The sequence below is a fragment of the Mus caroli genome, chromosome 14, assembly GCF_900094665.2.
Source record: "Mus caroli chromosome 14, CAROLI_EIJ_v1.1, whole genome shotgun sequence".
NCBI lineage: Eukaryota > Metazoa > Chordata > Mammalia > Rodentia > Muridae > Mus > Mus caroli.
The window spans coordinates 66197464-66212495 of NC_034583.1; the positions used below are offsets into that span (position 1 = coordinate 66197464).

At 35.3% G+C, this 15032-nt stretch overlaps 1 protein-coding gene across 4 annotated transcripts in view; it reads left to right on the top strand.

Annotated features, from left to right (window-relative positions):
* Zc3h13 (zinc finger CCCH-type containing 13) overlaps positions 1–15032 on the top strand; it is a 60663-nt gene that overhangs the window by 17447 nt on the left and 28184 nt on the right. For all 4 annotated transcript variants that reach the window (XM_021181997.2, XM_021181998.2, XM_021181995.2 and 1 more), the window contains exons 5-8: positions 4386–4494; positions 7538–7677; positions 8276–8433; positions 14609–14806. In XM_021181997.2, coding sequence (XP_021037656.1) covers positions 4386–4494; positions 7538–7677; positions 8276–8433; positions 14609–14806 — 605 coding nt within the window. The remainder of the gene's footprint in view (positions 1–4385; positions 4495–7537; positions 7678–8275; positions 8434–14608; positions 14807–15032) is intronic.

Genomic DNA, 15032 nt, shown 5'->3' on the forward strand with positions numbered 1-15032 from the left:
CATCACCAAGGAAGTCAGGACTGGAACTCAAGCAGGTCAGAAAGCAGGAGCTGATGCAGAGGCCATGGAGGGATGTTCTTTATTGGCTTGCCTCCCCTGGCTTGCTCAGCCTGCTCTCTTATAGAATCCAAGACTACCAGCCCAGAGATGGTCCCACCCACAAGGGGACCTCCCCGCTTGATCACTAATTGAGAAAATGCCTTACAATTGTATCTCATGGAGGCATTTCCTCAACTGAAACTCCTTCCTCTGTGATAACTCCAGCTGTGTCAAGTTGACACAAAACTAGCCAGTACACACATTTAAAAAGTCTGGTGTCCATCTTTTGATTGCTCTGACTTGTTCCTCATAGACCACATTTATTTTTATTTTCCTTCTGCTGTATCTGTATATATGTGCACTTGTGTATGATGCATATGTTAAATGCATGTGCTGATAGACATCTTGTGTATATGCACATAAATTTTAGTGTACATTTTTATACATGAAAGATGACCTTAAATTTCACTTGACTTTTTAAGCTTTTTTTTTTTTTTTAAATAAACAGGTGATCATTCCATAACAATATATTGAAAGACTTCTCAAGCTGGTGTTTCACTGTTCAACTATACCATGCATTATTCAACCAGTCTTTTGTGCATGGGGATTTAGGTTATTTCTGTGTTGCTCCTGTGGTAGAGCTGTGGTGATTGTGTCCTTGACATACATACACATATGTGTGTGTGTGTGTCTTAGAGCAAGATATATCTGAAGAAATAGGACTGCTATGCAGAGGGCCCTGGCCAGCAGGGCTAAGCAGCCTCATGCTGCTGTCAGTGTGTGTTGTGCTTGCTCCTTTTCTTTTGCCTTTCTGGTATGTTTTGCCATAATTGTTTTTCCAGCAAGATAGGGGAATTGATGGTATGTCAGTTTAGTTTTCATTTATATTTTTCTTGTGAAGTGTAAGCATTCGCATGTGATTTTTCTGTGAACTCTTTAATATCTCTCCTGTTACGCCTATCCCTTGTGGTTTCTTCTCTATTTTTCAGTCTCCTTATTTTAGGGATAAGTTAAATATGACTTATCTGAAAGTGCTGGAGACCAGAATATTTTAAATTTTAGATCCCCCCCCCCGCCCCAGATTTTAGGATATTTGCTTATACATAGTAAGTCACCTTGGGGATGGCAACCCTATGTCAATGGGAGATTTATATATTTGTGTTTCATATAATGTGTTCATGAAGCCTGAGGGTGATTTTGCTGGGTTTTGTGCACCTGTATTTTTAGGGGAACCTTTACATGGGGACAGCTCTAGATTCCCACCTGGCCTGTGCTGGTGCTCAGAAGCTCAGATTGGAACATTTCAGATTTTGGAGTTTTGAACTAGGGATGCTCAGCCTGCAATATCACTTTATTTGTGATATCAAGTATAATAATTTTCATTTCTCTTCTTAAAAAAGTTTCTGCTTTAACTCCTGTCTTGAGCTTCTTGTCTTGTAATAATCCCTTTCCTCCCTCAGTTTGATTTTGGTAAATGTTTTATCATAGCAACAGAAAGCTAAATAGATAGCATATTAGTATAGAGAAGATAGTAGATTAGTGAAAGTGAAAATCATGAAATACAAATCTGTGATAAATATGAGATGTCTCTGGCTCTTGGTCTGATAGAGAAAGGTACTGACGGGATTTAGTGATGATGCTCACTAGCTAAAGAGTTAGCGAGTGAAAGAAGTACTAGGTTTGTTATCATGATTCCAAAGACTAGAACTAGTTCTCATCAATAGAGTCTGGAAAGATAATGATTAATAACGAATTTTCTGATATTTAGAGCCTTCTAGAAATGGGAGTGAAAGGATATACAGTAGGGAGCTGCCACTGGAAACCTTGGGAGATAATTTTTTCCCTGTTAAATTTTCTAATAAAGGATTTTTGTAATTATAAATTATTATTAGACATTTCCTTCCATAAGGTTGGAATTGTCCTTAAAAAAATAACATTTTATTTGGCTACTTATCCACTTACAATATTACTTTTCAATTACTAGCTTCAATACTTTTATTTTAGATTCGTTGTAGTATCTCCTTACTATATAAAATAAGACTTGTAATGAACATAATTTGTCCCACAAGTAAATGTTCAAGAAAAGAAACTATAACCAAAAGTAATGTAAAACTCCATAAACATTGGATTTCTGAAGTGGAAGAAACCTAAAACATTTTACCAAGCTAGGCACAGACTTATTTGACATCACAACTTGGTCTTAATTGAAATGATCCAGTTGTAAATCACACGTAGATGATAAGTTCTTAGGCTTTGATATAAACATATTGGTATGTTTAATCATAGGATTGATCATAGGCAGCATTGTTAACTAATATGCTTTGAAATTTTTAATAATGTTATTCTTTGAGAATTTCATGTAATGTATTTTGATCATTTTCACCCCCCTTACCTCCCAGGCCGGGCCCACCCTCCCTGGCGTGACCCTCCTGACCCACCCAACTGCACATGGGCTTGTTATTTCCTCCTCCCTCAATCTTAAAGCCACCCACCCGGTTTGTATTGAGTGTGGGGCTTGCCCTGGAGTGGTTCTTGATGCAGGGTCACACCATTAAAGAAAACTGGCTTGTTTCCCTGGCCTTGTTCAGCCTGCTTTCTTACCAAACAGAAGACCACCAGCCTAGGGGTGGCCCCACCCACAGTGGGACCCTCCCTCATCAATCGCTAGTTAAGAAATTGCCCTACAGCCAGAGCTTATGGAGGCATTTTTAAATTGAGGCTTCTTCCTCTGAGTTGACTCTTAACTTGTGTCAAGTTGACATAAAGCTAGCCAACACACTTGTAAATGAGCATTACAATTTGAAGTGGGTTGGTTACTGTATGATAGGAAAAGATATAATCTTCTAACTTGAAATTCTCCCACATGTTGAAGCCTGAGTGCATACTGTATGATAGAAGGTCTATGTGATCTCTGGACAGAGTCAATTGCGTTGAGAAAATAAGGACAACTCAAGATTAGACGGTTTTAAACCTATAGGTATGAACTGTTTATGTAACAGAGAACTGTATTGATTATTGTACTTGTAGTTCAGAATGGGATCTAAATAGTCTGTTACATATAGATAGAGATCATCTTGAGTATTTTACTGTGCCAGTACCGCTACTCTGAAACTCCTGTTATTTTTGGTATAGCTAGGTTTTGTGTGGTGCTTTAGAAAGTTGGTTGTTGTATTCAGTATTTTGGAGTTAATTTCTTATAAAAATATTTTCAGAATGGGTATGTGGTATACATTCAGAAGTTGCCTTGGACATAGGACAGTTTTTCACTGGTATTAGGCACTCTGCTCTTTATGTTACAGTAATTGTCTTTCTTTTCTTCTTTTTGCCATCCAACAAACACCCGTTTCTTTATTTCTTGATCTTTTGTAAATTTTCTGTGACAAATTTCATACTTATGTAGTTTTTGGTCAACCTGTATTGCTAGCAAGCAAAAACATAATGTAATTTTGGAATTGATGTTTGTAATTTATACCTAAATGTATAAAATTTAAAGGGATTATTTAAAAAGAAAACTTTAAAGAAAAATTAATTTATGTTTCAGGCAACCAAGTTTTATAACTGAAAATACTCAGAAGTTTGAGCTCTTAATCTAACTGACATTCATAGTTAGTATTTAGACTAAAAGTGGTAAATTCACTGTAAGGGACTTTGATTATTTTCTTATTATTTAGTAAAATGTGGTTTGGAATCTTATGGAACAGAGTATTCAGTTAAATTACTGAATTACTTTATAAATTGAATTCCTATTTTCCATTTTGGAGAATAGATTACTATTAAGCTTAGAGTAACATCTAAACCCTAGTGCTTTATAATGTTTAGGTCAGTATTAAGGATTAATACATTAATTATGTTAAATAACACTCGTTTTAACCATGTTTTTTTAAGTTTTTATAAAATTATTAAAATGAATTTGAGTGCATCCTTAAGTATATAGAAAAACTGTTATTTTAAGGCCTAATTTTTTTTAGAGTCTGCTCAGTGGTTTAGTCTTTTAAAGTTGGATTTTATGTATGGTTACTTAGCTAATCTTTCTATTGTATTGTAGTAATTTAAAACTGTTTTTTACCTAGTGGGCTTTTACATGGAAGCTTAGTATGGAATAGAACATCAAAAGATTGGGTTTCATTGCAGTTTACAAACTATTTGAGCTACTTCTTACATTTACCTTGTTGCTGTTCTTTGGTAAATATTTTCCTGTAGCTGCACTAGACCTTGCAGGTAAATGACACAGGTCCTCCTCCCTCAGAAGCAACGCTGAGGGAAAGGGAAATGCTATGTAGTCAGTGATGACCTCAGAAGTCTTAATCACGTGGTAACCTGAATGTGTGTATATGTGTGCTTTTTAGAAAGAATCTTCCAGAGCGAGACATAGAGACAAGGAAGACATAAAAATTGTTAAGGAGAGAACTCCAGAAAGTGAAGAAGAAAATGTAGAATGGGAAACTAACAGAGATGGTGAGTGTGAAACTCCTTGTTTAGCTAATAAAATCTTGATTATTCACTGGCCTATTGGGAGTTTTGAGATTATCTTTTAACTGTGATCTTCATATTGCTTTAGAAGTATCCTATTGATTATAATGAAGTATCAGACAGAAACAGGTATTAGTAGTATTTCAAGAATATAAAAGGTTGTTTATATTACCTATTTCAACTTCCTTATTCTTTCTCTCCCACTTCCAGAACTTTATTATATCTTTTGGGATTTTCTTCCATTTGTAAATGTTAAAATTCCTCAATACTAAGTTTTAAATTTTAAAATGTAATTTAATACATAAAATAATTAAAATGAAATTGTTAAAGAAATGTTACTTTCAAGAAATGGTTGGCTTTAAGAAGAAATTGAAGTTATATAATAATTGAGTCTTGAAATGTATTTATGAATTAATCATAATTAAAGTTCCTATGTTTTCTTAGAAACATTATAATAGACTGGAAGTACTAGAAGTAAGCACCACAAAAATCTTCTCCACCTCTTTGCTGTTCTCTGGAGTGAGCACTCTTAACTACGGAGTTGACATTTGTTAAATGCATTTTAATGTGATTTATACCTTCATCTAAGAGTGTTTTACCTTTAAGAATTTCAGTACCTTTTCAGTGTAAGCTAAAACAGACCAGTGCTAGATGATATGTAGACTGTTGCCTATAACTGCAAATAAACTTGTATCAGAGCACAGCCCCTGCCCTTTTGAGTACAATGGCTGAGTGGAGTCCTAGAACAAGGACCAAGAACTTACAGGACTTAAGTACTGTATTTTAGAATGCTGTCTGAGGCTACAGCTAGACTAACATGGAGAAGTGCCTTAACCACCATTCCAAGACTAGAACATCAGTGCTTACGGAGGAAGTCCCTTCAGGTGCTCCCAGCCTATTAGTATGTTTCTAAGAAAATATAGGGATTTTAATTATGATTAATTCATTGACATTTTATAATATCTCTTCTATAAAATAACAGAAAGGGTATAATATCCTATTGTATTTGACTAATTAATATATTGAAGAAGTTATTTCTCTTTTATTCTATATAAGAGGTCTTTCTATGACTACGTTGAATTTGAGAGCAGATTTCTTACTTTCTTATCAATGTAGTGCATTTATTATGTGCTCTCTTCTATACCTTCGGTTTTCTTGTATGTACATAGTATATGGAGGGGGAGGGTTGTTTAATGAAAAGAACCCACAGGCGTTTATATTTGACTGCTTGGCCCCTAGTTGCTGAAATTATTTGGGAAGGATTAGGAAGTTTGGCTCTGTTGGAGGAAGTGTGTCACTGGGAGGGAGCAGCAGGCTTTAAGGTTTCAAAAGCCCATGCCGTTCCCAGCGTTTGTCTCTGTCTGTCTGTCTCTGTCTTTCTCTCTCCCTCTCCCTCTTTCCCTTTCTCTCTCTCTTTTTCTCCCTCCCTCCTTCCCCCTCTCTCTCCTTCTTGCTCTTATGGATAAGATATAACTCAGCTACTGCTTCAGTGCCTGCCTGCCTGCCTGCTGCCATGTTCCCTCCCCTATGAATGTTATCTTTGTTTTCTTCTTGTTTCCTGATTCTTCCTTTAGTTGTTCATCATGTAGAGCAAAATAAAAAACAAATAAATAAATAAATAACATATCATTACAGGAGAGGAAAATACATGAAGCACTTTGGTAATCTTGGAGGGAGATTCATTATCCTAAAATAAAGTATAAAATCCCAAAGCCACAAGAGATTTGTTGAATAGTTATAAAACCATGAAGAAAGTAAAGTCAGAAGTCAGACCAGAAGAAAATGCTCAACACATGTAAGCATTTAGTAAAGATACCATATGAGCACATAATGAACTGTCACAAATATTTAAGAAAATAGCCCTGTTTAAAAACTGATGACATTTTATATAGGTAATTTCTAAGAGCTAGAAATGGCTAATACGTGTTCAACTTTACTGCAGAGAAAGGCTTATAGAAACAAACACAGTATAGCCTACATACAAAAGTTTTTAAGTGGTAGTTTCTATTGGTAAAGTTGTTTGAGTAAAAACAGAAGCTATATTTTGAGTCTAGCAAACCTAATTTGATAAAAGTCATAGACAATTAGTTGCACTTCTGAATCAAGGCAGTTACCATGGCAACCCTGTGCATAGCAGCAAGACATGAGATCCCTCAGGAGGCTGGCCATATAAGCCATGGTATGTAGCTTCAGAGAATGACTATATCCTGCAGTCAAAGATATATTCATCTCATCTCATCTCATCTCATCTCATCTCTTCTCTTCTCTTCTCTTCTCTTCTCTTCTCTTCTCTTCTCTTCTCTTCTCTTCTCTCTCTCTCTCTGCTTGTGTGTGTGTGTGTGTGTGTATGTGTGTGTGTATTTGTTTCTTTCTCTCTTAAAACAAAAATCTAGCCCTCATATTTTTTTCATCAGAAAGACTGGATGTGAAAGGTGACATCAGAATGAGTGGTTGGTTCTGATCTGCAGAGATAATTTAAGTCAACTGAAGTGAAAATTCTAGACATTCTTAAAAATTAGCACGTTAGTGTTAAATTTAGTTGACTTTCCTGTTAGGTACTAATCACTTGTCTCACAATAAAAAGAACAGAATTGGAGAACCAATGGTCCAAATATCTGATGGTCTAAGGCAAGGACAAAAGTCCTCTTAGCCTATATAAATATTAAGGGCTTTGGTACCCTCAGTGGGTGGCTGAATGCTTTAATGGTTGAACTGTGACTTTTGTTTTGCTTTTTTTAGTCTTTTTTTAAAAAAAGAGCTATGGCTGTGTGCTCCAACACTGCTCTGTTTAGCTTGAATTGTACCTATTAGAAATCTTTAGTAACAAACCCAAGCATGTGGTAACCCCAAGTCACTTACAGAAAATATAGAAACCTTAACATTACATTTTCAAATGGAATTAAGTTCTTCATAGAAATATTATTCTAATGAAAGATTACATTGTTGAAATTTCTATAAAAATTAGCTGGAAAGTCTTAATTCTCTGTATATATCAGTGTCTAAAAATAATGATATTTGTATTTTAAAGATTCTGATAATGGAGATATTAATTATGATTATGTTCATGAGTTATCATTGGAAATGAAGCGGCAGAAAATACAGAGAGAATTAATGAAATTGGAACAAGAAAATATGGATAAGAGAGAAGAAATTATCATTCAAAAGGAGGTATGTGTATTGAAGTGAGTGTGATACTAACACAGACATGGTTGTTGATCACAGGAATCACCTCCATGCTGTGCTTAGTTCCTTCTAGGACAGTGATAAATTGATCAGCTTCCCTCATATCAGCTGTACCATAAAAGATTAATTATTTAATCTTTATATGACTTTTAAGTCTTTTTTTTTTTTTTTTTTTTTTTTTGCTGTTGAACCAAATTAACACTCCATTGCCTGTACACTCCATCAACCTGATACAAAGTGAGTTCTACACATGTCAGGTCCGCGATATTTCTAGATTTCTCTGTCCACTTGCCTAACGTATGGAAATAGAATTTATTTGGAAATAATTTCTGACTTTGCTGAGGAAATGTTGAAAGTTTTTGTTGTTACTTTCTTGGTATCTGTATCTATTGGCGCAGCTAACATGTAAGTTAAAAGCATGGGTTCTGGAATTGGCCTCATGACAGTGGGAGGGCCAGTTCTGGCTTTTCATTTTTAACTCAGTCCTTCGCCCTTTCCCCTCCTAACTATTTTAGGGTGCATGCTTTTTTTTTTTGTTTTGCTCTGGGAGTTTCTGAATTGACTTACTAAATTATTTTGATAGGTTTCCCCAGAAGTGGTTAGATCAAAATTGTCTCCATCACCTTCTCTGAGAAAGTCCAGTAAATCTCCAAAACGAAAGTCCAGCCCCAAGGCATCTTCAGCTGGCAAGAAAGAGCGGAAGGCTGCCGTGGTGGCTTCTCCGCTGTTGGACCAGCAGAGGTCAGTAGGGTAATCTCTGCACCAGAGAACAGGCTGTTTCTGGGGTGTTTCTAACAGAGCTGCATAACTTGATTATAGGAGGTGCTTCTGATACAATGGTCTTACCTCTTTTCTTCCTTCTAAGAGTTAAAAATTATAAACACAGTGAAACAAATATCCATGTCACATCCACACACTAGACTTTCTAACTCTGGGATTTTGTGTAATATGCAAGCCTATTTTTTTTATACTTTAGTCTATATGTATCATTTTTACAAAATAAGTACTGTTTTTAATGTCTTGAGTCAGAACACAAATATACCCTGCAACTCTCTTTGTTTGGGTTAGTTGCTTTTTCTCTTAACAGTTTAAACTTTTAATATTTGCACTATATATTTGTCTTTCTGTTTGTTGCCCAGCATTTTGGTTTTCAGATTTTGAGCGTTATAAATTATATACAAGGAGTGTTTGACTTACTTCTTTATATGTCAAGAGATTAGATATTTTAAAGTCTTTATGCACCAATATGCATATTGATTATAGCAGTCAACTAAAGAAATAAATGTAGGAATAATGAAATATAATTACATTAAGGACTAAGAAAAAAGATGGGAGGCATTTAAATATCCTTCTACAATGTAAGTTCAAATTAAGGTACATATACTAATTTCATTTTATTTTTCTTAACTAAAGCCATATCCTAATGTTGATTATTTGGCAAATCTTATTTAACTAACCCACCAGAAAGCTCATGTTATTTCCTGGTTTCACACCATAATTCAGACTCAATGTATGTTATTTGCCTACATAAAGTGGTGCCCACTTCTGAACAGACACACATATTTTCACTCACCAGAACCTCAGGCCATCTGCTTTGTAGATGCTGTAAGAGAAATCTTAAAAGAACAATTGTAATAAAGTTTTATGCTGTGAAACTTTTTTCTTCTCAAAATGAAACTCAAATTCCTTAAGAATGACATTTATGTGTTGACCTTTCCTTTTTTACTAATATTTCTATCTAATTCTGTCCTGTCTGTCTAGTTCTATATTCAATCCTGCAGGCCTTAGCTTAAATTCTAAATTTTCTTTGTGTAAATTCCTTTTATCTTAATTGCTTTTGCCTTATATTTCATCTGTGGCATATGTGTTTTATAACTTTATTAAACTTATGCTTCCTGAAAACTGGGCTCTTAATAGTTCATTTTTCTATATTCCCACAGCTCCTATAATAAGAGCTCTTGTAGTCTCTCTTTTCTCCTGAGTGGTATTGTGAAGGGATGTGAGAGAGGCTGACCCCTAGATTGGTATGAGCTATCCTGACTTATTCCTCTTCTTGCCTGTTAGTTATATAGTTTGCTCTCAGTTTATCCATTTATCCAACAAAATGTGTCACCCCAATAGCCTCTATTTTCCATTTATTGTCATTGAAATTATTTTCTTTTTAGAAATTTTTAAATAACTATTTATAAAGGGTTCATTTAAATCTATTTTTATATATTCTCTTACTATTTATTATTAGCTTATCCTTTGATTTATTGATTTGAATTTTATCACATTGCTTTAATTGCTATATTTCTATATTCCAGTATGTTGCTGTCCTTAAGATGTACCTATAAAATATAGAGCAGGAGGACATTTAAAATAGTACAGCATAAAAGTACAAAGAAAACACTAAATTATATTTATATATATATATATATATATAACTGAGACAGTCTTATGTAGCTCAGGCTTGTCTCTAAAACTTCCTTGAACTGAAATTAGGTACTAAATCTACTTCCCTAGTATTGTGATTACATGGATGTGTACCAGCACACCTGAGCAACTAGTATTTACTTTTAATATTTATTTTATATATATATGCACATACATACATGCACACACACACATTTATTGTTATTGTTGCTCCTACCACAGCAAACCATAAATGTGAGGTCACCAAGCAGCTTTTGACTTCCGGTAGTCATTTGTCTCCTTCCATCACATAGGTCCCAGAATCAATCAAACTCAGGTTATTTGGGCTTGTGCAGCATTGTATTGAATCTATCAGATAGTGTGTGTGTGTGTGTGTGTGTGTGTGTGTGTGTGTGTGTTAATGGAGGGCCCTGAGCATGTTAGGTAATCATTGTATCGCTGAGCAACATCTATAACCTGAAGGTAACCTACTTTAATTTCATTTTGCTGAGTCATAGTATAAATTGTTGGAAGACATATTAAACTCAAGGATGGGAATTTCTGTTAAAATTGAATAGGCTATTTCAACCAATGCCAGTAAATTAACTGAATGACAGATAAACAGACTTTGATCTTTCTGGGTTAGCATAATGGAAAGATGTAATTATTGGCAAATTAAGCCATACTTTTCTTTGATATTCTTCCTAAGGTCTGGTATGATACTATCTGGAGATGTGTATTACAACGTGATTTAGAATCACAAATACATTCCCTGTTTTGACCTTTTGCTTTCTTAACCCAAGCAAAGTTTTCTGTATAGATATTTTTATAAAAAGAAATATGAAATATTTTTAAAGTTGTCTGGAAATAGTTACAGAATAATATAAAAATGATAAAAGTGGACAGTGGGCTGTCTGCCATGAGTAGGAAATATATTGATGTCGTGTTGCTAAAAGAATAACCAATAGACTTTGAAATGGTAAAAGAGCTTGCTGATCTCAGTCCTCTTCATTTGGAAAACAATGCAGTATAATAGAATTTTGTTTTCCAACTTTGTTTTTAAAGGCATATGAAGAGGTTCCAACTTCATTACTTTTTAAACTTGAGTTTTATCCATGAAATGCACTGTGTTTGCACTATTTCTGCCTCTCCTTCTGTAACTCCTATGCCCTCCCTCTCTTGGATTTATGGCCTCTTATAGTTATTTTATGCACACATACACATTGGTGTTGCTCTTTTTAAGGAGGTTTTTAGGATGTTTCTGATTATGGTGGTAATAGATAAATACTGAGATGTTAGGATTTAACAAACCTGCAGTTTCTCATCATATAGAATCAAAATGGAAGTTTCTGGACTGGGACAATGACTTAGTCACAAAAGTGCTGTCCTGTAAGCATGAAGACTTGAGCTGGTGATCCCACGTGAACAGAGCACACATAAACAGATAGGCATGTGTGTGCACTTGTAATCACTGACTGTAGAGACAGAGACAGGAAGGATCCCTGGAGATTGCTGTCCGACCACTCTAGCCTAATTGGTCAACTCCTGGAGGTGGGCAGCCTTCACAGGGATGGCCGGCACGTGAGCCTGCTCTCTATCCTCTACACACACGAGCAAACACGCACCCTCTGACAGTGTTGAATGTCCTTAGACTTTGGAAGAAACTGAGAGGATGGAATGCTTAAGGGAAATACCTGGATGTTGCACCTGTGTAACTCTATAGTGGACAGCAGCCTGGGGGTGAGGCATTTCAGAGAATAAACTGTGAGAGTGTGGATCAGCACTGGGCTAGAAGGAAAATGAGCAAACATCATCTCTATTATGTGAAGTAATGTGGAATACATTTTTGCCAAGAATCCCCTCCATGTTTTCATCTTTAAAATCTTAGCACAAATGACAAGTATTGTTTCTCTTTAAAGTGGGCAAATGTTTAGAAAACGAGACATTTATTACCATTTTGTACATAAAGGGTTTCTCTAATCTCATAAGTAATGTATTGATGTTTGTGGCTACTGTAGTTGTTGGTAGAAGGCAAGGATGCAAAGATTTAGTCATCAGGTTTTAGGAATCTTTTAACTTGTGTAAGCAGCTGTTTCTATCTACACTAATAACAGAGGGGTATGAACCAAGAAAGCTCAGGTCTCTAAAGGTTAACCACGAGTCAAATGCTTTTAATATTTTAAAAATTTACCAGCAATTCTGAGGACTGTGCTATCTATTTTAATTATATATCCAATGAATCTTGGGATTGCAGAACTCAAGGTAATATGAAATAAGCTCTGATGAAACCACACCAAAAGTATAAAAACAAAGGGCTCCTAAAAATCCTGAGACAACACTGAATACCTAGAGTACATGGTATATTCAAGAGTGGCCACACAGTAAACAGGAATAAGTTTAATAGATACTAGGTTTGTAAATTTAGCACATTTGTAAGAATGTTGCATTGACAGGTTTGACTTAAAATTGAAAAATATCTGTGTAAAGACAATTTGGAGAAAAGATTTTCATGAATACTGAAAATGTTAAATGTGAAGTTAGTAAAATGGTTGTGATTTTTTTTAAAGAAGACTCATTCAATATTAATAGTCAGTTTTTTAAAATGTTGTTTATTTGTTTTTATTTACATGAGTACACTGTAGCTGTCTTCAGACACACCCCAGAAGAGGGCATCAGATCTCATTACAGATCATTGTGAGCCAACATGTGGTCACTGGGAATTGAACTCAGGACCTCTGGAAGAGCAGTCAATACCCTTAACTGCTGAGCCATCTCTCCAGCCCAAAATGGTTGTGATTTAAAGGAAAAGAACTCAACTTGACAAATTTGAGATTCTGGGGTAGGAGGGTATTTCTACCAGATGGAAATGACAGGAATTTGAGATGATGAGATATTTGAGTGATGATATAAAACAGACAACTATTCATGTTCAGCAGCTCATTGGTTGCTGGAAGGTGTTGAAAAAGATAAAAATACCTGGGCTTTGTAAAAGTAAATAAGTAAATCCTGAGAAATAATGTCTTACAGATATCAAGACAGAAAAGCCAGGTCACTCAAATAGAAAGACAGTTATATTGACTCTTCTTTGTCTTTCTTATCTAAAGCTCTAAATGCTTTGAAATAAAAAGTCACTGATGGGGCTTTTAGGGATAAGAGTGTCAACATGAAAATGCTGTTCAGTTAAGCTTTGTGTCAGCTATAATGCCAAGTCAGCCAGGATTAAATATGTAAGGGATTAAGGTCACATAAAACTAAAGTGCCAAATGACAATCTGTACCTCAAAACCACTTACAAGGTATTGCATACTTAACCATGAAAGACAAAATTCCAGAATTTTAGGAGGCCATCTGTGTGATCTCAAGAGTTGGAAATGGTTTTAAATGAGATTCAGAGATTTAGAAAGATATTTAGTAACAGTGCTGGAGAAGCCAATTTTAGATGACGTAATTAGTTATACCCACTTTATTGTGAGCAAAACTAGTAACTGCCAAATTGATTAAAAATTTAGAGCATCTATTTCAGGCAGGCCTACAGAGTGATTTTTTTTTTTTTTTAATAATATGATTCCCTAAGTTGCTTTTTGTTGTTGGCAGATGCCTGCATTTTGTCTATGTTTATTCTAGATGAAACACTGTAAAAGCTGCCGCTGCTGTGTGTGGCAGGGTGGTGATTTGCAGTAACAGCGAAAGTATTTGTGACCACTTTTGTATGGCTTGCAAATACAACTCCTCTCCTGTTCCTGAGGTTGCTTGCCATAGCTCCACTTGTCTGTTTCTTTTCTGCACACAGATTGTGGCTAGTAAACCGCTGCCAAGTGAAGTGTTTGCTCTCTTTCACGTTTTCTTCTAGGAACTTTAAATTTGGGGTTGTATGTTTCTGTCTTTAATTCAGTTTGAATTAATTTCTGTATATGATACAAGATAAAAGTTCAGCTTTATTTTTGTACGTGGATATCTAGTTTTAAATGGTAGATATACAAAAGAACAGACATAGACTATTGAAGTGTGTTAAGATCTTTATAACAGTGACTTTGGTTTAGTAATTTTTCCTTTTGTAATTGGTTTCTTATAGCAAGAGTGTTTTGAGACAGGGTCTTGCTCTTTGGTCATGGCTGACCTAGAATTCCATGAAACACAGACTGGCCTTGAGTTCACTGCAGTCTTTCCTCAGCCACACAAGTGCTGGGATGACAGGCATCTATCTAGTCTATATGAACTAAAAAAAAAAGAGAAAAGCAACCTTAGCATTTGTTCCTAGGATGCTATCTCTTTCCCTGAAACTCTCCCCCTGCCCTTACTCCTTAGAAACTGCCCGTTAGAATGATACAACTAATAAGCATTGTTTAAAGTAAACTAAGTACATTCTTTGCTCCTCTGTGGGTTTTTCCTGGATATGGATTATTAGTATACAGAGTAATAAAAGGACAAATAGAGTTGTACAGTGTTTAAAACCCACTTTAAAACCATCCAGGTGGGGCTCCAGAATTATTGAAACTTCTAACGATAGCTTTATGTGCCTCTAGAAATTCAAAGGGCAACCAAAGTAAAAAGAAAGGGCCGCGCACTCCGAGTCCACCTCCTCCTATACTAGAAGATATCATTCTGGGGAAAAAATACAAAGAAAAGTATAAAGTGAAAGACAGGATAGAAGAAAAACCAAGAGATGGGAAGGACAGAGGACGGGATTTTGAAAAGCAAAGAGAAAAACGAGACAAGCCAAGGTAAGTAGAAATGTTTGGTCAGTATTTATGTGAACTCAAGATTCCTGACTATGCAGAAGCTGTGGGACATAGATGGATAGCTTTTTAAATTATTACTGTTTTCAGCTGTGTATTACATTTAATAGCTCCCACAGTGAGTTGTGAGTTATACATTATTTAACTTCAAATTATTTTAGTGTGTTTAAGTGAAAGTTGAAGATGATAACCATATGAGATGTGTAGCATT